This window comes from Telmatherina bonti (assembly GCF_933228915.1).
Source record: "Telmatherina bonti genome assembly, chromosome: 3".
Taxonomy (NCBI): domain Eukaryota; kingdom Metazoa; phylum Chordata; class Actinopteri; order Atheriniformes; family Telmatherinidae; genus Telmatherina; species Telmatherina bonti.
Window position 1 is genome coordinate 43486110 of NC_136621.1, and position 22809 is coordinate 43508918.

General features: G+C 46.4%; 1 protein-coding gene across 1 annotated transcript in view; it reads right to left on the bottom strand.

Moving 5' to 3' along the window:
• Positions 1 to 312: 312 nt before the first annotated feature.
• The window catches only part of LOC306774723 (calpain-1 catalytic subunit-like), a gene marked incomplete at both ends in the record, with an annotated part of 204708 nt that continues 182211 nt past the window's right edge, over positions 313 to 22809 (bottom strand). Inside the window, 6 exons of the mRNA XM_079264877.1 lie at positions 313 to 339; positions 3567 to 3625; positions 3700 to 3813; positions 3887 to 3965; positions 4567 to 4635; positions 4755 to 4819. Of these exons, the coding sequence (XP_079121003.1) occupies positions 313 to 339; positions 3567 to 3625; positions 3700 to 3813; positions 3887 to 3965; positions 4567 to 4635; positions 4755 to 4819 (413 nt within the window). The remainder of the gene's footprint in view (positions 340 to 3566; positions 3626 to 3699; positions 3814 to 3886; positions 3966 to 4566; positions 4636 to 4754; positions 4820 to 22809) is intronic.

Sequence of the window (22809 nt, forward strand, 5' to 3'; positions counted from 1 at the left end):
TCAGAACTAAAACTCATGTAAAAGTGACAATTTAAACAGAAACCAGACAACCGCAATCAGACCTTCTGAGGACACAGATCCTCTTCTCCAACTAAGCTTTTTGTCTACATACGAGCTCCCTGTCTCACCTGAGCAGGTGTCTCTATATCATGCAGCTGTATGTGTTTACAGAGATTAATATGAAAGTTTATGTTATTTAAGCAAAGCTGAAGATCCTTTCTGATCAGCACAGCTTCAGCAGCACAGTCTGGTCTGGTCAGTGGATGTTGCTTGTTGTCCAGTTAGCGGCGCTCTGACTGAAGCTCTGGAGGTTCAGCCACACATAGTCACAAACAACCACTGCAATAAAAGGAGAAGACATCGGTGAAAACCCCTGCATGTGGATCAGTGAATGAACTTGACAGAATTGGTTGTAATTGGATACAATCCTGTGGTCTCATCACAGGGGTCGGGTGCAATGTGAGCTGGGCGGCAGCAAGGGGCGGGGACCCTGGCGGTCCGATCCCCGGCTGCAGAAGCTGGCTCTAGGGACGTGGAACGTCACCTCTCTGGTGGGGAAGGAGCCTGAGCTTGTGCGCGAGGTTGAGCGGTTCCGACTAGATATAGTTGGACTCACCTCGACGCATGGCTTGGGCTCTGGAACCAGTACCCTCGAGAGGGGCTGGACCTTCTTCCACTCTGGAGTTGCTCATGGTGAGAGGCGCCGAGCAGGTGTGGGCATTCTCATCAGCCCCCAGCTTGGTGCCTGCACGTTGGGGTTTACCCCGGTGGATGAAAGGGTAGTTTCCCTCCGCCTCCGGGTGGGGGGGCGGGTCCTGACTGTTGTCTGTGCTTATGCACCGAACAGCAGTTCAGAGTACCCACCCTTTCTGGGGTCCTTGGAGGGAGTGCTGGAGGGTGCTCCTTCTGGGGACTCCATTGTTCTGCTGGGGGACTTCAATGCTCACGTGGGCAATGACAGTGAGACCTGGAGGGGAGTGATTGGGAGGCATGGTCCCCCCCCCCTCTGAACCCAAATGGTGTTTTGTTATTGGACTTCTGTGCTCGTCATGGATTGTCCATAACGAACACCATGTTCCAACATAAGAGTGTCCATATGTACACCTGGCATCAGGATTCCCTGGGCCGCAGTTCAATGATGGATTTTGTAGTCGTATCGTCGGACCTGCGGCCACATGCCTTGGACACTCGGGTGAAGAGGGGGGCGGAGCTTCAACTGATCACCACCTGGTGGTGAGTTGGTTCAGATGGTGGGGGAGGAAGTCGGTCAGATCTGGCAGGCCCAAACATGTTGTGAGGGTCTGCTGGGAACGTCTGGCTGAGTCCCCCGTCAGAGCGAGCTTCAACTCCCACCTTCAGCAGAGCTTCGAACATGTCCCGAGTGAGGCGGGGGACATTGAGTCCGAATGGGCTGTGTTCCGTGTCTCTATTGCTGAGGCGGCCAGCCGGAGCTGTGGCTGCAAGGTAGTTGGTGCCTGTCGTGGCGGTAATCCCAGGACTCGTTGGTGGACACCAGCAGTGAGGGATGCCGTCAAGCTGAAGAAGGAGTCCTATCGGGCCTTCTTGGCCTGTGGGACTCTGGAGGCAGCTGATGGGTACCGGCGGGCTAAGCGGCATGCAGCTTCGGCTGTCACTAAGGCAAAAACTCGGGCATGGGAGGAGTTCGGCGAGGCCATGGAGAAAGACTTCCGGACGGCTTCGAGGAGATTCTGGTCCACTATCCGGCGTCTCAGGAGGGGGAAGCAGTGCTCCATCAATACTGTGTACAGTGGAGATGGGGAGCTGCTGACCTCAACTCGGGACGTTGTGGGTCGGTGGAGGGAATACTTCGAAGACCTCCTCAATCCTACCAACACGTCTTCCGATGAGGGAGCAGAGCTGGTGGACTCAGGGGTGGACTCTCCTATCTCTGGGGCTGAAGTCGCTGAGGTGGTCAAAAAGCTCCTTGGTGGCAAGGCCCCGGGGGTGGATGAGATCCGCCCGGAGTTCCTTAAGGCTCTGGATGCTGTGGGGCTGTCCTGGCTGACACGCCTCTGCAGCATCGCGTGGACATCGGGGGCAGTACCGCTGGACTGGCAGACTGGGGTGGTGATCCCCCTTTTTAAGAAGGGGGACCGGAGGGTGTGTTCCAATTACAGGGGAATCACACTCCTCAGCCTCCCTGGTAAGGTCTATTCAGGGGTCCTGGAGAGGAGGGTCCGCCGGATAGTCGAATCCCGGATTGAGGAGGAGCAGTGTGGTTTTCGTCCTGGTCGTGGAACAGTGGACCAGCTCTATACCCTCTCTGGGGTCCTGGAGGGGGCATGGGAGTTTGCCCAAACAGTCTACATGTGCTTTGTGGACCTGGAGAAGGCATTCGACCGTGTCCCCCGGGGGCTCCTGTGGGGGGTACTCCGGGAGTATGGAGTACCAGACCCCCTTGTACGAGCTGTCCGGTCCCTGTACGACAGGTGTCAGAGCTTGGTCCGCATTGGCGGTAGTAAGTCGGATCCGTTTCTGGTGAGGGTTGGACTCCGCCAAGGCTGCCCTTTATCACCGATTCTGTTCATAACTTATATGGACAGAATTTCTAGGTGCAGCCGAGGTGTTGAGGGGATCCGACTTGGTGGCCTCAGGATTGGGTCCCTGCTTTTTGCAGATGACGTGGTCCTGTTGGCTTCATCTGGTCGTGATCTCCAGCTCTCACTTGAGCGATTCGCGGCCGAGTGTGAAGCGGCTGGGATGAGAATCAGCACCTCAAAATCTGAGACCATGGTCCTCAGCCGGAATAGGGTGGATTGCCCTCTCCGGGTCGGGAGTCAGGTCCTGCCTCAAGTGGAGGAGTTTAAATATCTCGGGGTCTTGTTCATGAGTGAGGGAAGGATGGAGCGCGAGATGGACAGACGGATCGGTGCGGCGTCTGCAGTAATGCGGACTCTGCGCCGGTCTGTCGTGGTGAAGAAGGAGCTGAGCCAGAAGGCGAAGCTCTCCATTTATCAGTCGATCTACGTTCCTACCCTCACCTATGGTCATGAGCTGTGGGTCGTGACCGAAAGAAGGAGATCTCGTATACAGGCGGCTGAAATGAGTTTCCTCCGCAGGGTGGCCGGGCTCTCCCTTAGAGATAGGGTGAGGAGGGAGACCCTGGGGAAGACCCAAGACACGCTGGAGGGATCACAAGTCTTGGCTGGGCTGGGAACACCTCGGGATCCCTCTTGATGAGTAGGTGAATGTGGCTGGAGAGGGAAGTCTGGACCTCCTGCTTAGGCTGCTGGATCTGTGTCCCAACCCAGATAAGATGTAGAAAATAGTTGTATTCTATTTAGACTGTTCTGGAGTTATGTGGCAGACGCTTTTATCCAAAGCAACCTGCATGTAACAAGTGATCAATAAACACGAATATCGTTGGTGGGAGGAGGCCGAAGGATCAGGAGAGAACTCCGCCGCCTACAAGGGTAGAACATGCAAACTCCACACAGAAAGACCACCACTCAAACTCCCCCCAGCCGAGGCTCGAACCAGTGAACTTCTTCCTTCTTGCTAATCACTATGCCAGCGTGCAGCCTTGTAATGAATTAAACTGGTACCTCATTGATGTTCATTTCCACAGTTCCTGTCCTGTCCTGGTCCAGTCCCTGGAAAGTTCCTGACAGAAACAGAAACGGGGTCAAGTCTATTTAAACACGTGTTCATGAGAACACGGACTCATGCTGAACTTACTGAACATGGTCTCCAGTTTAACCAGACAGCAAATGAAGTTGTCAAAGTCGATGACCTCATTGTCGGCATATCGAGCAATAAGCGTCTGGTACAACTTGTTGTTGAGCCTGAACCCTGCAGACCAAGCGGATCCAGGTCAGTTCATCACCAGACCAGAGAAGGTCCAACTCTGACGATGGAGGCTCACCTCCTTTTTCCAGCGCCAGACGCATCTCGTAGGAGTTCATGCTGCCAGATTTATCCAGATCAAACTCTCGGAATATTCCCTGTAACACACAGAAGAGCTCTGAGAGGTTAAACCAAGATCCAGAGTGGAGTCCAGGTCCACGAACAACCTCCTGCGATCTAGTCTCAGCAGATGTTGGACCACCTGTAGAACTCAACTGAAGATTAAGTGATAAATGCTATAGTTAGGGGGAATAGCCGTCCATGATCAAATTTCTCCAGTTTTAGCATCTCTCCATTGGCTTCCTGTTAAATCCATGGATGGAGTTGAAACTTCTTCTCCTCACATATAAAGCTCTCCATGACAAAGCTCCATCGTACATCCGAGATCTTATTGTCCATCAAACAAGGCGGGGCAGAGGGGTTCTGGTGGGGTTTTTGGTCTCTCTTTCCTGTCCTGTCCACCCCAACAGATGGCCGTCCTCCCTAAGCCAGGTTCTGACGGAGGTTTTTTCCTTCCCATGCAGCTCAGGATGGAGGATTAGATCCAAGACTAGATTCCTTATCTAGAGTATTGATTATGAATCGGCTCGTACTGATGTGTCCTGAGATGATGTTGCGGTGAAGTGACGCTGTACAAATATTGAATATGAATTGAATTGAACTGAATTGAATTGAACACCAGTCTGGCCTCTGACTCACCAACCATTTCCTTATTCTATTCCAGAGGATCTGAAACTCCAGCAGACCAAGTCGAGTGCTGCCATCTTTCTGAGTTCCTGTTAAGGTCCAGTCAGCAGGAAAAACCAGGATCGGGTCAAAACAGGTTTACTGGATCAAGGTCTGTTAACACCAAAAAGATTTCAGTTTCAGGACGTCAGTGAGGATACATCGATGAGGCTGACAATGGCTCTGCAGGACTCCATGCTAAATCCATCAGTCTGGAGGTCTCTGTCTGCAACACAGAACCAGATACCATGTTCACATGAAACCAAGAACTATATTCACATGAAACCTAGAACCATATTAACATGAAACGAAGAACCATATTAACATGAAACCAGGAACCGTGATCACATGAAACTAGGAACCGTGTTCACATGAAACTACGTTCACAAGAAACCAGTTCACATGAAACCAGTTCACATGGAACCAGGAACTATGTCGACATAAAACCAGGAACTGTGATGACATTAAAACCAGGAACCATGTTCACATGAAACCAGGAACCATGTTCACATGAAACCAGGAACCGTGTTCACATGAAACCAGGAACCATGTTCACATGAAACCAGGAACCATGTTCACATGAAACCAGGAACTATGTCCACATGAAACCAGGAACCATGTTGACATGAAACCAGGAACCGTGTTGACATGAAACCAGGAACCGTGTTCACATGAAACCAGGAACCGTGTTCACATGAAACCAGGAACCGTGTTCACTTGAAACCAGGAACCGTGTTGACATGAAACCAGGAACCGTGTTCACATGAAACCAGGAACCGTGTTCACATGAAACCAGGAACCGTGTTCACTTGAAACCAGGAACCGTGTTGACATGAAACCAGGAACCGTGTCCACATGAAACCAGGAACCATGTTGACATGAAACCAGGAACCGTGTTGACATGAAACCAGGAACCGTGTTCACATGAAACCAGGAACCGTGTTCACATGAAACCAGGAACCGTGTTCACTTGAAACCAGGAACCGTGTTCACATGAAACCAGGAACCGTGTTCACATGAAACCAGGAACAATGTTCACTTGAAACCAGGAACTGTGTTCACATGAAACCAGGAACCACGTTCACTTGAAACCAGGAACCACGTTCACATGAAACCAGGAACCACGTTCACATGAAACCAGGAACCATGTTCACATGAAACCAGGAACCGTGTTGACATGAAACCAGGAACCGTGTTGACATGAAACCAGGAACCGTGTTCACATGAAACCAGGAACCGTGTTCACATGAAACCAGGAACCGTGTTCACTTGAAACCAGGAACCGTGTTCACATGAAACCAGGAACCGTGTTCACATGAAACCAGGAACCGTGTTCACATGAAACCAGGAACCGTGTTCACATGAAACCAGGAACCACGTTCACTTGAAACCAGGAACCACATTCACATGAAACCAGGAACCATGTTCACATGAAACCAGGAACCGTGTTCACTTGAAACCAGGAACCGTGTTCACATGAAACCAGGAACCGTGTTCACATGAAACCAGGAACCGTGTTCACATGAAACCAGGAACCGTGTTGACATGAAACCAAGAACCATATTCACATGAAACCAAGAACCATATTCACATGAAACCAGGAACCGTGTTGACATGAAACCAGGAACCGTGTTCACATGACACCAGGAACCACGTTCACATGAAACCAGGAACCGTGTTGACATGAAACCAGGAACCGTGTTCACATGAAACCAGGAACCATGTTGACATGAAACCAGGAACCGTGTTGACATGAAACCAGGAACCGTGTTGACATGAAACCAGGAACCGTGTTCACATGAAACCAGGAACCGTGTTCACGTGAAACCAGGAACCGTGTTCACATGAAACCAGGAACCGTGTTCACATGAAACCAGGAACCGTGTTCACATGAAACCAGGAACCGTGTTCACATGAAACCAGGAACCGTGTTCACATGAAACCAGGAACCACGTTCACATGAAACCAGGAACTGTGTTCACATGAAACCAAGAACCATATTCACATGAAACCAAGAACCATATTCACATGAAACCAGGAACTGTGTTCACATGAAACCAAGAACCATATTCACATGAAACCAAGAACCATATTCACATGAAACCAAGAACCATATTCACATGAAACCAAGAACCATATTCACATGAAACCAGGAACCACGTTCACATGAAACCAGGAACTGTGTTCACATGAAACCAAGAACCATATTCACATGAAACCAAGAACCATATTCACATGAAACCAGGAACCGTGTTGACATGAAACCAGGAACCGTGTTCACATGACACCAGGAACCACGTTCACATGAAACCAGGAACCGTGTTGACATGAAACCAGGAACCGTGTTCACATGAAACCAGGAACCATGTTGACATGAAACCAGGAACCGTGTTGACATGAAACCAGGAACCGTGTTGACATGAAACCAGGAACCGTGTTCACATGAAACCAGGAACCGTGTTCACGTGAAACCAGGAACCGTGTTCACATGAAACCAGGAACCGTGTTCACATGAAACCAGGAACCGTGTTCACATGAAACCAGGAACCGTGTTCACATGAAACCAGGAACCGTGTTCACATGAAACCAGGAACCACGTTCACTTGAAACCAGGAACCACGTTCACATGAAACCAGGAACCATGTTCACATGAAACCAGGAACCATGTTCAAATGAAACCAGGAACTATGTCCACATGAAACCAGGAACCGTGTTGACATGAAACCAGGAACCGTGTTCACATGAAACTAGGAACCACGTTCACATGAAACCAGGAACCACGTTCACTTGAAACCAGGAACCGTGTTCACATGAAACCAGGAACTGTGTTCACATGAAACCAAGAACCATATTCACATGAACCCAAGAACCATATTCACATGAAACCAGGAACCGTGTTTACATGAAACCAGGAACCATGTTCACATGAAACCAGGAACCATGTTCACATGAAACCAGGAACCACGTTCACTTGAAACCAGGAACCGTGTTCACATGAAACCAGGAACCGTGTTGACATGAAACCAGGAACCGTGTTCACATGAAACCAGGAACCGTGTTCACATGACACCAGGAACCACATTCACATGAAACCAGGAACCGTGTTCACATGGAACCAGGAACCGTGTTGACATGAAACCAGGAACCATATTCACATGAAACCAGGAACCACGTTCACTTGAAACCAGGAACCGTGTTAACATGAAACCAGGAACCATGTTCACATGAAACCAAGAACCATATTCACATGAAACTAGGAACCACGTTCACATGAAACCAGGAACCACGTTCACTTGAAACCAGGAACCGTGTTCACATGAAACCAGGAACTGTGTTCACATGAAACCAAGAACCATATTCACATGAAACCAAGAACCATATTCACATGAAACCAGGAACCGTGTTGACATGAAACCAGGAACCGTGTTCACATGACACCAGGAACCACGTTCATATGAAACCAGGAACCGTGTTCACATGAAACCAGGAACCGTGTTCACATGAAACCAAGAACCATGTTCACATGAAACCAAGAACCATATTCACATGAAACTAGGAACCACGTTCACATGAAACCAGGAACCACGTTCACTTGAAACCAGGAACCGTGTTCACATGAAACCAGGAACTGTGTTCACATGAAACCAAGAACCATATTCACATGAAACCAAGAACCATATTCACATGAAACCAGGAACCGTGTTGACATGAAACCAGGAACCGTGTTCACATGACACCAGGAACCACGTTCACATGAAACCAGGAACCGTGTTCACATGAAACCAGGAACCGTGTTGACATGAAACCAAGAACCATATTCACATGAAACCAGGAACCACGTTCACTTGAAACCAGGAACTGTGTTAACATGAAACCAGGAACTGTGTTCACATGAAACCAAGAACCATGTTCACATGAAACCAAGAACCATATTCACATGAAACCAGGAACCGCGTTCACATGAAACCAGGAACCATGTTCACATGAAACCAGGAACCATGTTCACATGAAACCAGGAACCGTGTTGACATGAAACCAGGAACCGTGTTGACATGAAACCAGGAACCGTGTTCACATGAAACCAGGAACCATGTTGACATGAAACCAGGAACCGTGTTGACATGAAACCAGGAACCGTGTTGACATGAAACCAGGAACCGTGTTCACATGAAACCAGGAACCGTGTTCACGTGAAACCAGGAACCGTGTTGACATGAAACCAGGAACCGTGTTCACATGAAACCAGGAACCGTGTTCACATGACACCAGGAACCACGTTCACATGAAACCAGGAACCGTGTTCACATGGAACCAGGAACCGTGTTGACATGAAACCAGGAACCATATTCACATGAAACCAGGAACCACGTTCACTTGAAACCAGGAACCGTGTTAACATGAAACCAGGAACCATGTTCACATGAAACCAAGAACCATATTCACATGAAACTAGGAACCACGTTCACATGAAACCAGGAACCACGTTCACTTGAAACCAGGAACCGTGTTCACATGAAACCAGGAACTGTGTTCACATGAAACCAAGAACCATATTCACATGAAACCAGGAACCGTGTTGACATGAAACCAGGAACCGTGTTCACATGACACCAGGAACCACGTTCATATGAAACCAGGAACCGTGTTCACATGAAACCAGGAACCGTGTTCACATGAAACCAAGAACCATGTTCACATGAAACCAAGAACCATATTCACATGAAACTAGGAACCACGTTCACATGAAACCAGGAACCACGTTCACTTGAAACCAGGAACCGTGTTCAAATGAAACCAGGAACTGTGTTCACATGAAACCAGGAACCGTGTTCACATGAAACCAAGAACCATATTCACATGAAACCAGGAACCGTGTTGACATGAAACCAGGAACCGTGTTCACATGACACCAGGAACCACGTTCACATGAAACCAGGAACCGTGTTCACATGAAACCAGGAACCGTGTTGACATGAAACCAAGAACCATATTCACATGAAACCAGGAACCACGTTCACTTGAAACCAGGAACTGTGTTAACATGAAACCAGGAACTGTGTTCACATGAAACCAAGAACCATGTTCACATGAAACCAAGAACCATATTCACATGAAACAAGGAACCGCGTTCACATGAAACCAGGAACAATGTTCACATGAAACCAGGAACCATGTTCACATGAAACCAGGAACCGTGTTGACATGAAACCAGGAACCGTGTTGACATGAAACCAGGAACCGTGTTCACATGAAACCAGGAACCATGTTGACATGAAACCAGGAACCGTGTTGACATGAAACCAGGAACCGTGTTGACATGAAACCAGGAACCGTGTTCACATGAAACCAGGAACCGTGTTCACGTGAAACCAGGAACCGTGTTCACATGAAACCAGGAACCGTTTTCACATGAAACCAGGAACCGTGTTCACATGAAACCAGGAACCGTGTTCACATGAAACCAGGAACCACGTTCACTTGAAACCAGGAACCACGTTCACATGAAACCAGGAACCATGTTCACATGAAACCAGGAACCATGTTCACATGAAACCAGGAACTATGTCCACATGAAACCAGGAACCGTGTTGACATGAAACCAGGAACCGTGTTCACATGAAACTAGGAACCACGTTCACATGAAACCAGGAACCACGTTCACTTGAAACCAGGAACCGTGTTCACATGAAACCAGGAACTGTGTTCACATGAAACCAAGAACCATATTCACATGAAACCAAGAACCATATTCACATGAAACCAGGAACCGTGTTTACATGAAACCAGGAACCATGTTCACATGAAACCAGGAACCATGTTCACATGAAACCAGGAACCACGTTCACTTGAAACCAGGAACCGTGTTGACATGAAACCAGGAACCGTGTTGACATGAAACCAGGAACCGTGTTGACATGAAACCAGGAACCGTGTTGACATGAAACCAGGAACCGTGTTCACATGACACCAGGAACCACGTTCACATGAAACCAGGAACCGTGTTCACATGAAACCAGGAACCGTGTTGACATGAAACCAAGAACCATATTCACATGAAACCAGGAACCACGTTCACTTGAAACCAGGAACCACGTTCACATGAAACCAGGAACTGTGTTCACATGAAACCAGGAACTATGTCCACATGAAACCAGGAACCGTGTTGACATGAAACCAGGAACCGTGTTCACATGAAACCAGGAACTATGTCCACATGAAACCAGGAACCGTGTTGACATGAAACCAGGAACCGTGTTCACATGAAACTAGGAACCACGTTCACATGAAACCAGGAACCACGTTCACTTGAAACCAGGAACCGTGTTCACATGAAACCAGGAACTGTGTTCACATGAAACCAAGAACCATATTCACATGAAACCAAGAACCATATTCACATGAAACCAGGAACCGTGTTCACGTGAAACCAGGAACCGTGTTGACATGAAACCAGGAACCGTGTTCACATGAAACCAGGAACCGTGTTCACATGACACCAGGAACCACGTTCACATGAAACCAGGAACCGTGTTCACATGGAACCAGGAACCGTGTTGACATGAAACCAGGAACCATATTCACATGAAACCAGGAACCACGTTCACTTGAAACCAGGAACCGTGTTAACATGAAACCAGGAACCATGTTCACATGAAACCAAGAACCATATTCACATGAAACTAGGAACCACGTTCACATGAAACCAGGAACCACGTTCACTTGAAACCAGGAACCGTGTTCACATGAAACCAGGAACTGTGTTCACATGAAACCAAGAACCATATTCACATGAAACCAGGAACCGTGTTGACATGAAACCAGGAACCGTGTTCACATGACACCAGGAACCACGTTCATATGAAACCAGGAACCGTGTTCACATGAAACCAGGAACCGTGTTCACATGAAACCAAGAACCATGTTCACATGAAACCAAGAACCATATTCACATGAAACTAGGAACCACGTTCACATGAAACCAGGAACCACGTTCACTTGAAACCAGGAACCGTGTTCAAATGAAACCAGGAACTGTGTTCACATGAAACCAGGAACCGTGTTCACATGAAACCAAGAACCATATTCACATGAAACCAGGAACCGTGTTGACATGAAACCAGGAACCGTGTTCACATGACACCAGGAACCACGTTCACATGAAACCAGGAACCGTGTTCACATGAAACCAGGAACCGTGTTGACATGAAACCAAGAACCATATTCACATGAAACCAGGAACCACGTTCACTTGAAACCAGGAACTGTGTTAACATGAAACCAGGAACTGTGTTCACATGAAACCAAGAACCATGTTCACATGAAACCAAGAACCATATTCACATGAAACAAGGAACCGCGTTCACATGAAACCAGGAACAATGTTCACATGAAACCAGGAACCATGTTCACATGAAACCAGGAACCGTGTTGACATGAAACCAGGAACCGTGTTGACATGAAACCAGGAACCGTGTTCACATGAAACCAGGAACCATGTTGACATGAAACCAGGAACCGTGTTGACATGAAACCAGGAACCGTGTTGACATGAAACCAGGAACCGTGTTCACATGAAACCAGGAACCGTGTTCACGTGAAACCAGGAACCGTGTTCACATGAAACCAGGAACCGTGTTCACATGAAACCAGGAACCGTGTTCACATGAAACCAGGAACCGTGTTCACATGAAACCAGGAACCACGTTCACTTGAAACCAGGAACCACGTTCACATGAAACCAGGAACCATGTTCACATGAAACCAGGAACCATGTTCACATGAAACCAGGAACTATGTCCACATGAAACCAGGAACCGTGTTGACATGAAACCAGGAACCGTGTTCACATGAAACTAGGAACCACGTTCACATGAAACCAGGAACCACGTTCACTTGAAACCAGGAACCGTGTTCACATGAAACCAGGAACTGTGTTCACATGAAACCAAGAACCATATTCACATGAAACCAAGAACCATATTCACATGAAACCAGGAACTGTGTTCACATGAAACCAAGAACCATATTCACATGAAACCAAGAACCATATTCACATGAAACCAGGAACCGTGTTCACGTGAAACCAGGAACCGTGTTGACATGAAACCAGGAACCGTGTTCACATGAAACCAGGAACCGTGTTCACATGACACCAGGAACCACGTTCACATGAAACCAGGAACCGTGTTCACATGGAACCAGGAACCGTGTTGACATGAAACCAGGAACCATATTCACATGAAACCAGGAACCACGTTCACTTGAAACCAGGAACCGTGTTAACATGAAACCAGGAACCATGTTCACATGAAACCAAGAACCATATTCACATGAAACTAGGAACCACGTTCACATGAAACCAGGAACCACGTTCACTTGAAACCAGGAACCGTGTTCACATGAAACCAGGAACTGTGTTCACATGAAACCAAGAACCATATTCACATGAAACCAGGAACCGTGTTGACATGAAACCAGGAACCGTGTTCACATGACACCAGGAACCACGTTCATATGAAACCAGGAACCGTGTTCACATGAAACCAGGAACCGTGTTCACATGAAACCAAGAACCATGTTCACATGAAACCAAGAACCATATTCACATGAAACTAGGAACCACGTTCACATGAAACCAGGAACCACGTTCACTTGAAACCAGGAACCGTGTTCAAATGAAACCAGGAACTGTGTTCAGATGAAACCAGGAACCGTGTTCACATGAAACCAAGAACCATATTCACATGAAACCAGGAACCGTGTTGACATGAAACCAGGAACCGTGTTCACATGACACCAGGAACCACGTTCACATGAAACCAGGAACCGTGTTCACATGAAACCAGGAACCGTGTTGACATGAAACCAAGAACCATATTCACATGAAACCAGGAACCACGTTCACTTGAAACCAGGAACTGTGTTAACATGAAACCAGGAACTGTGTTCACATGAAACCAAGAACCATGTTCACATGAAACCAAGAACCATATTCACATGAAACAAGGAACCGCGTTCACATGAAACCAGGAACAATGTTCACATGAAACCAGGAACCATGTTCACATGAAACCAGGAACCGTGTTGACATGAAACCAGGAACCGTGTTGACATGAAACCAGGAACCGTGTTCACATGAAACCAGGAACCATGTTGACATGAAACCAGGAACCGTGTTGACATGAAACCAGGAACCGTGTTGACATGAAACCAGGAACCGTGTTCACATGAAACCAGGAACCGTGTTCACGTGAAACCAGGAACCGTGTTCACATGAAACCAGGAACCGTGTTCACATGAAACCAGGAACCGTGTTCACATGAAACCAGGAACCGTGTTCACATGAAACCAGGAACCACGTTCACTTGAAACCAGGAACCACGTTCACATGAAACCAGGAACCATGTTCACATGAAACCAGGAACCATGTTCACATGAAACCAGGAACTATGTCCACATGAAACCAGGAACCGTGTTGACATGAAACCAGGAACCGTGTTCACATGAAACTAGGAACCACGTTCACATGAAACCAGGAACCACGTTCACTTGAAACCAGGAACCGTGTTCACATGAAACCAGGAACTGTGTTCACATGAAACCAAGAACCATATTCACATGAAACCAAGAACCATATTCACATGAAACCAGGAACCGTGTTTACATGAAACCAGGAACCATGTTCACATGAAACCAGGAACCATGTTCACATGAAACCAGGAACCACGTTCACTTGAAACCAGGAACCGTGTTGACATGAAACCAGGAACCGTGTTGACATGAAACCAGGAACCGTGTTGACATGAAACCAGGAACCGTGTTGACATGAAACCAGGAACCGTGTTCACATGACACCAGGAACCACGTTCACATGAAACCAGGAACCGTGTTCACATGAAACCAGGAACCGTGTTGACATGAAACCAAGAACCATATTCACATGAAACCAGGAACCACGTTCACTTGAAACCAGGAACCACGTTCACATGAAACCAGGAACTGTGTTCACATGAAACCAGGAACTATGTCCACATGAAACCAGGAACCGTGTTGACATGAAACCAGGAACCGTGTTCACATGAAACCAGGAACTATGTCCACATGAAACCAGGAACCGTGTTGACATGAAACCAGGAACCGTGTTCACATGAAACTAGGAACCACGTTCACATGAAACCAGGAACCACGTTCACTTGAAACCAGGAACCGTGTTCACATGAAACCAGGAACTGTGTTCACATGAAACCAAGAACCATATTCACATGAAACCAAGAACCATATTCACATGAAACCAGGAACCATGTTTACATGAAACCAGGAACCATGTTCACATGAAACCAGGAACCATGTTCACATGAAACCAGGAACCACGTTCACTTGAAACCAGGAACCGTGTTCACATGAAACCAGGAACCGTGTTGACATGAAACCAGGAACCGTGTTCACATGAAACCAGGAACCGTGTTCACATGACACCAGGAACCACGTTCACATGAAACCAGGAACCGTGTTCACATGAAACCAGGAACCGTGTTGACATGAAACCAGGAACCATATTCACATGAAACCAGGAACCACGTTCACTTGAAACCAGGAACCGTGTTAACATGAAACCAGGAACTGTGTTCACATGAAACCAAGAACCATGTTCACATGAAACCAAGAACCATATTCACATGAAACCAGGAACCGCGTTCACATGAAACCAGGAACCATGTTCACATGAAACCAGGAACCATGTTCACATGAAACCAGGAACCGTGTTGACATGAAACCAGGAACCGTGTTGACATGAAACCAGGAACCGTGTTCACATGAAACCAGGAACCGTGATCACATGAAACCAGGAACCGTGTTCACATAAAACCAGGAACTGTGTTCACATAAAACAAGGAACTGTGTTCACATAAAACCAGGAACCACGTTCACATGAAACCAGGAACCATGTTCACATGAAACCAGGAACCATGTTCACAATAATCCAGGAACTGTGTTCACATAAAACCAGGAACGATGTTCACATGAAACCAGGAACCATGTTCACATTAAACCAGGAACCGTGTCCACATGACACCAGGAACCACGTTCACGTGAAACCAGGAACCGTGTTCACATGAAACTAGGAACCACGTTCACATGAAACCAGGAACCACGTTCACTTGAAACCAGGAACCGTGTTCACATGAAACCAGGAACTGTGTTCACATGAAACCAAGAACCATATTCACATGAAACCAAGAACCATATTCACATGAAACCAGGAACCGTGTTTACATGAAACCAGGAACCATGTTCACATGAAACCAGGAACCATGTTCACATGAAACCAGGAACCACGTTCACTTGAAACCAGGAACCGTGTTGACATGAAACCAGGAACCGTGTTGACATGAAACCAGGAACCGTGTTGACATGAAACCAGGAACCGTGTTGACATGAAACCAGGAACCGTGTTCACATGACACCAGGAACCACGTTCACATGAAACCAGGAACCGTGTTCACATGAAACCAGGAACCGTGTTGACATGAAACCAAGAACCATATTCACATGAAACCAGGAACCACGTTCACTTGAAACCAGGAACCACGTTCACATGAAACCAGGAACTGTGTTCACATGAAACCAGGAACTATGTCCACATGAAACCAGGAACCGTGTTGACATGAAACCAGGAACCGTGTTCACATGAAACCAGGAACTATGTCCACATGAAACCAGGAACCGTGTTGACATGAAACCAGGAACCGTGTTCACATGAAACTAGGAACCACGTTCACATGAAACCAGGAACCACGTTCACTTGAAACCAGGAACCGTGTTCACATGAAACCAGGAACTGTGTTCACATGAAACCAAGAACCATATTCACATGAAACCAAGAACCATATTCACATGAAACCAGGAACCATGTTTACATGAAACCAGGAACCATGTTCACATGAAACCAGGAACCATGTTCACATGAAACCAGGAACCACGTTCACTTGAAACCAGGAACCGTGTTCACATGAAACCAGGAACCGTGTTGACATGAAACCAGGAACCGTGTTCACATGAAACCAGGAACCGTGTTCACATGACACCAGGAACCACGTTCACATGAAACCAGGAACCGTGTTCACATGAAACCAGGAACCGTGTTGACATGAAACCAGGAACCATATTCACATGAAACCAGGAACCACGTTCACTTGAAACCAGGAACCGTGTTAACATGAAACCAGGAACTGTGTTCACATGAAACCAAGAACCATGTTCACATGAAACCAAGAACCATATTCACATGAAACCAGGAACCGCGTTCACATGAAACCAGGAACCATGTTCACATGAAACCAGGAACCATGTTCACATGAAACCAGGAACCGTGTTGACATGAAACCAGGAACCGTGTTGACATGAAACCAGGAACCGTGTTCACATGAAACCAGGAACCGTGATCACATGAAACCAGGAACCGTGTTCACATAAAACTAGGAACTGTGTTCACATAAAACAAGGAACTGTGTTCACATAAAACCAGGAACCACGTTCACATGAAACCAGGAACCATGTTCACATGAAACCAGGAACCATGTTCACAATAATCCAGGAACTGTGTTCACATAAAACCAGGAACGATGTTCACATGAAACCAGGAACCATGTTCACATTAAACCAGGAACCGTGTTCACATGACACCAGGAACCACGTTCACGTGAAACCAGGAACCATGTTCACATGAAACCAGGAACCGTGTTCACATGAAACCAAGAACCATATTCACATGAAACCAGGAACTGTGTTCACATGAAACCAAGAACCATATTCACATGAAACCAAGAACCATATTCACATGAAACCGGGAACCATGTTCACATGAAACCAGGAACTGTGTTCACATGAAACCAAGAACCATATTCACATGAAACCAGGAACCGTGTTCACATGAAACCAGGAACTGTGTTCACATGAAACCAAGAACCATATTCACATGAAACCAAGAACCATATTCACATGAAACCAGGAACCGTGTTTACATGAAACCAGGAACCATGTTCACATGAAACCAGGAACCATGTTCACATGAAACCAGGAACCACGTTCACTTGAAACCAGGAACCGTGTTCACATGAAACCAGGAACCGTGTTGACATGAAACCAGGAACCGTGTTCACATGAAACCAGGAACCGTGTTCACATGACACCAGGAACCACGTTCACATGAAACCAGGAACCGTGTTCACATGAAACCAGGAACCGTGTTGACATGAAACCAGGAACCATATTCACATGAAACCAGGAACCACGTTCACTTGAAACCAGGAACCGTGTTAACATGAAACCAGGAACTGTGTTCACATGAAACCAAGAACCATGTTCACATGAAACCAAGAACCATATTCACATGAAACCAGGAACCGCGTTCACATGAAACCAGGAACCATGTTCACATGAAACCAGGAACCATGTTCACATGAAACCAGGAACCGTGTTGACATGAAACCAGGAACCGTGTTGACATGAAACCAGGAACCGTGTTCACATGAAACCAGGAACCGTGATCACATGAAACCAGGAACCGTGTTCACATAAAACCAGGAACTGTGTTCACATAAAACAAGGAACTGTGTTCACATAAAACCAGGAACCACGTTCACATGAAACCAGGAACCATGTTCACATGAAACCAGGAACCATGTTCACAATAATCCAGGAACTGTGCTCACATAAAACCAGGAACTGTGTTCACATAAAACCAGGAACCACGTTCACATAAAACCAGGAACCGTGTTCACATGAAACCAAGAACCACGTTCACTTGAAACCAGGAACCGTGTTGACATGAAACCAGGAACCATGTTCACATGAAACCAGGAACTGTGTTTACATGAAACCAGGAACCATATTCACATGAAACCAGGAACCATGTTCACATGAAACCACGTTCACAAGAAACCAGTTCACATGGAACCAGGAACTATGTCGACATAAAACCAGGAACTGTGTTCACATGAAACCAGGAAACGTGTTCACATGAAACCAGGAAGCGTGTTCACATGAAACCAGGAACCGTGTTCACATGAAACCAGGAACCGTGTTCACATGAAACCAGGAACCGTGTTCACATGAAACCAGGAACCGTGTTTACATGAAACCAGGAACCATGTTCACATTAAACCAGGAACGATGTTCACATGAAACCAGGAACCATGTTCACATGAAACCAGGAACCGTGTTCACATGAAACCAGGAACCGTGTTTACATGAAACCAGGAACCATGTTCACATAAAACCAGGAACCATGTTCACATAAAACCAGGAACCATATTCACTTGAAACCAGGAACCGTGTTTACACGAAACCAGGAACCATGTTCACATTAAACCAAGAACCGTGTTCACATAATACCAGGAACGATGTTCACATGAAACCAGGAACCATGTTCACATTAAACCAGGAACCGTGTTCACATGACACCAGGAACCACGTTCACATGAAACCAGGAACCACGTTCACATGAAACCAGGAACCGTGTTGACATGAAACCAAGAACCATATTCACATGAAACCAGGAACTGTGTTCACATGAAACCAAGAACCATATTCACATGAAACCAAGAACCATATTCACATGAAACCGGGAACCATGTTCACATGAAACCAGGAACTGTGTTCACATGAAACCAAGAACCATATTCACATGAAACCAGGAACCACGTTCACTTGAAACCAGGAACCGTGTTCACATGAAACCAGGAACCGTGTTGACATGAAACCAGGAACCGTGTTCACATAAAACCAGGAACCGTGTTCACATGACACCAGGAACCACGTTCACATGAAACCAGGAACCGTGTTCACATGACACCAGGAACCGTGTTGACATGACACCAGGAACCACGTTAACATGAAACCAGGAACCATGTTCACATAAAACCAGGAACCACGTTCACTTGAAACCAGGAACCGTGTTTACACGAAACCAGGAACCATGTTCACATTAAACCAGGAACCGTGTTCACATAAAACCAGGAACGATGTTCACATGAAACCAGGAACCATGTTCACATTAAACCAGGAACCGTGTTCACATGACACCAGGAACCACGTTCACATGAAACCAGGAACCATGTTCACATGAAACCAGGAACCGTGTTCACATGAAACCAAGAACCATATTCACATGAAACCAGGAACTGTGTTCACATGAAACCAAGAACCATATTCACATGAAACCAAGAACCATATTCACATGAAACCGGGAACCATGTTCACATGAAACCAGGAACTGTGTTCACATGAAACCAGGAACCACGTTCACTTGAAACCAGGAACCGTGTTCACATGAAACCAGGAACCGTGTTGACATGAAACCAGGAACCGTGTTGACATAAAACCAGGAACTGTGTTCATATGACACCAGGAACCACGTTCACATGAAACCAGGAACCGTGTTCACATGACACCAGCAACCGTGTTTACATGACACCAGGAACCACGTTAACATGAAACGAGGAACCATGTTCACATGAAACCAGGAACCATGTTCACATGAAACCAGGAACCATGTTCACATGAAACCAGGAACCGTGTTCACATGAAACCAGGAACCACGTTCACATGAAACCAGGAACCGTGTTCACATAAAACCAGGAACTGCGTTCACATGAAACCAGGAACCATGTTCACATGAAACCAGGAACCATGTTCACATGAAACCAGGAACCATGTTCACATGAAACCAGGAACCATGTTCACATGAAACCAGGAACCGTGTTCACATGAAACCAAGAACCACGTTCACTTGAAACCAGGAACCGTGTTAACATGAAACCAGGAACTGTGTTCACATGAAACCAAGAACCATGTTCACATGAAACCAAGAACCATATTCACATGAAACCAGGAACCGCGTTCACATGAAACCAGGAACCATGTTCACATGAAACCAGGAACCGTGTTGACATGAAACCAGGAACCGTGTTGACATGAAACCAGGAACCATGTTCACATGAAACCAGGAACCATGTTCACAATAATCCAGGAACTGTGTTCACATAAAACCAGGAACTGTGTTCACATAAAACAAGGAACTGTGTTCACATGAAACCAGGAACCACGTTCACATGAAACCAGGAACCGTGTTCACATAAAACCAGGAACTGCGTTCACATGAAACCAGGAACCATGTTCACATGAAACCAGGAACCATGTTCACATGAAACCAGGAACCATGTTCACATGAAACCAGGAACCATGTTCACATGAAACCAGGAACCGTGTTCACATGAAACCAAGAACCACGTTCACTTGAAACCAGGAACCGTGTTAACATGAAACCAGGAACTGTGTTCACATGAAACCAAGAACCATGTTCACATGAAACCAAGAACCATATTCACATGAAACCAGGAACCGCGTTCACATGAAACCAGGAACCATGTTCACATGAAACCAGGAACCATGTTCACATGAAACCAGGAACCGTGTTGACATGAAACCAGGAACCGTGTTGACATGAAACCAGGAACCATGTTCACATGAAACCAGGAACCATGTTCACAATAATCCAGGAACTGTGTTCACATAAAACCGGGAACTGTGTTCACATAAAACAAGGAACTGTGTTGACATAAAACCAGGAACCACGTTCACATGAAACCAGGAACCATGTTCACATGAAACCAGGAACCATGTTCACAATAATCCAGGAACTGTGTTCACATAAAACCAGGAACTGTGTTCACATAAAACCAGGAACCACGTTCACATAAAACCAGGAACCGTGTTCACATGAAACCAAGAACCACGTTCACTTGAAACCAGGAACCGTGTTGACATGAAACCAGGAACCATGTTCACATGAAACCAGGAACTGTGTTTACATGAAACCAGGAACCATATTCACATGAAACCAGGAACCATGTTCACATGAAACCACGTTCACAAGAAACCAGTTCACATGGAACCAGGAACTATGTCGACATAAAACCAGGAACTGTGTTCACATGAAACCAGGAAACGTGTTCACATGAAACCAGGAACCGTGTTCACATGAAACCAGGAACCGTGTTGACATGAAACCAAGAACCATATTCACATGAAACCAGGAACTGTGTTCACATGAAACCAAGAACCATATTCACATGAAACCAAGAACCATATTCACATGAAACCGGGAACCATGTTCACATGAAACCAGGAACTGTGTTCACATGAAACCAAGAACCATATTCACATGAAACCAGGAACCACGTTCACTTGAAACCAGGAACCGTGTTCACATGAAACCAGGAACCGTGTTGACATGAAACCAGGAACCGTGTTCACATAAAACCAGGAACCGTGTTCACATAACACCAGGAACCGTGTTCACATGAAACCAGGAACCGTGTTCACATGAAACCAGGAACCGTGTTCACATGAAACCAGGAACCGTGTTCACATGAAACCAGGAACCATGTTCACATGAAACCAGGAACCGTGTTCACATGAAACCAGGAACCGTGTTCACATGAAACCAGGAACCATGTTCACATGAAACCAGGAACCGTGTTCACATGAAACCAGGAACCGTGTTCACATGAAACCAGGAACCGTGTTCACATGAAACCAGGAACCGTGTTCACATGAAACCAGGAACCATGTTCACATGAAACCAGGTACCGTGTTCACATAAAATCAGGAACATTGTTCACATGACACCAGGAACCATGTTAACATGAAACCAAGAACCGTGTTCACATGAAACCAGGACCCGTGTTCACATGAAGCCAGGAACCATGTTCACATGAAACCAGGAACCGTGTTCACATGAAACCAGGAACCGTGTTCACATGAAACCAGGAACCGTGTTCACATGAAACCAGGAACCACGTTCACTTGAAACCAGGAACCGTGTTTACACGAAACCAGGAACCATGTTCACATTAAACCAAGAACCGTGTTCACATAATACCAGGAACGATGTTCACATGAAACCAGCAACCATGTTCACATTAAACCAGGAACCGTGTTCACATGACACCAGGAACCACGTTCACATGAAACCAGGAACCGTGTTCACATGAAACCAGGAACCGTGTTGACATGAAACCAAGAACCATATTCACATGAAACCAGGAACCATGTTCACATGAAACCAAGAACCATATTCACATGAAACCAAGAACCATGTTCACATGAAACCGGGAACCATGTTCACATGAAACCAGGAACTGTGTTCACATG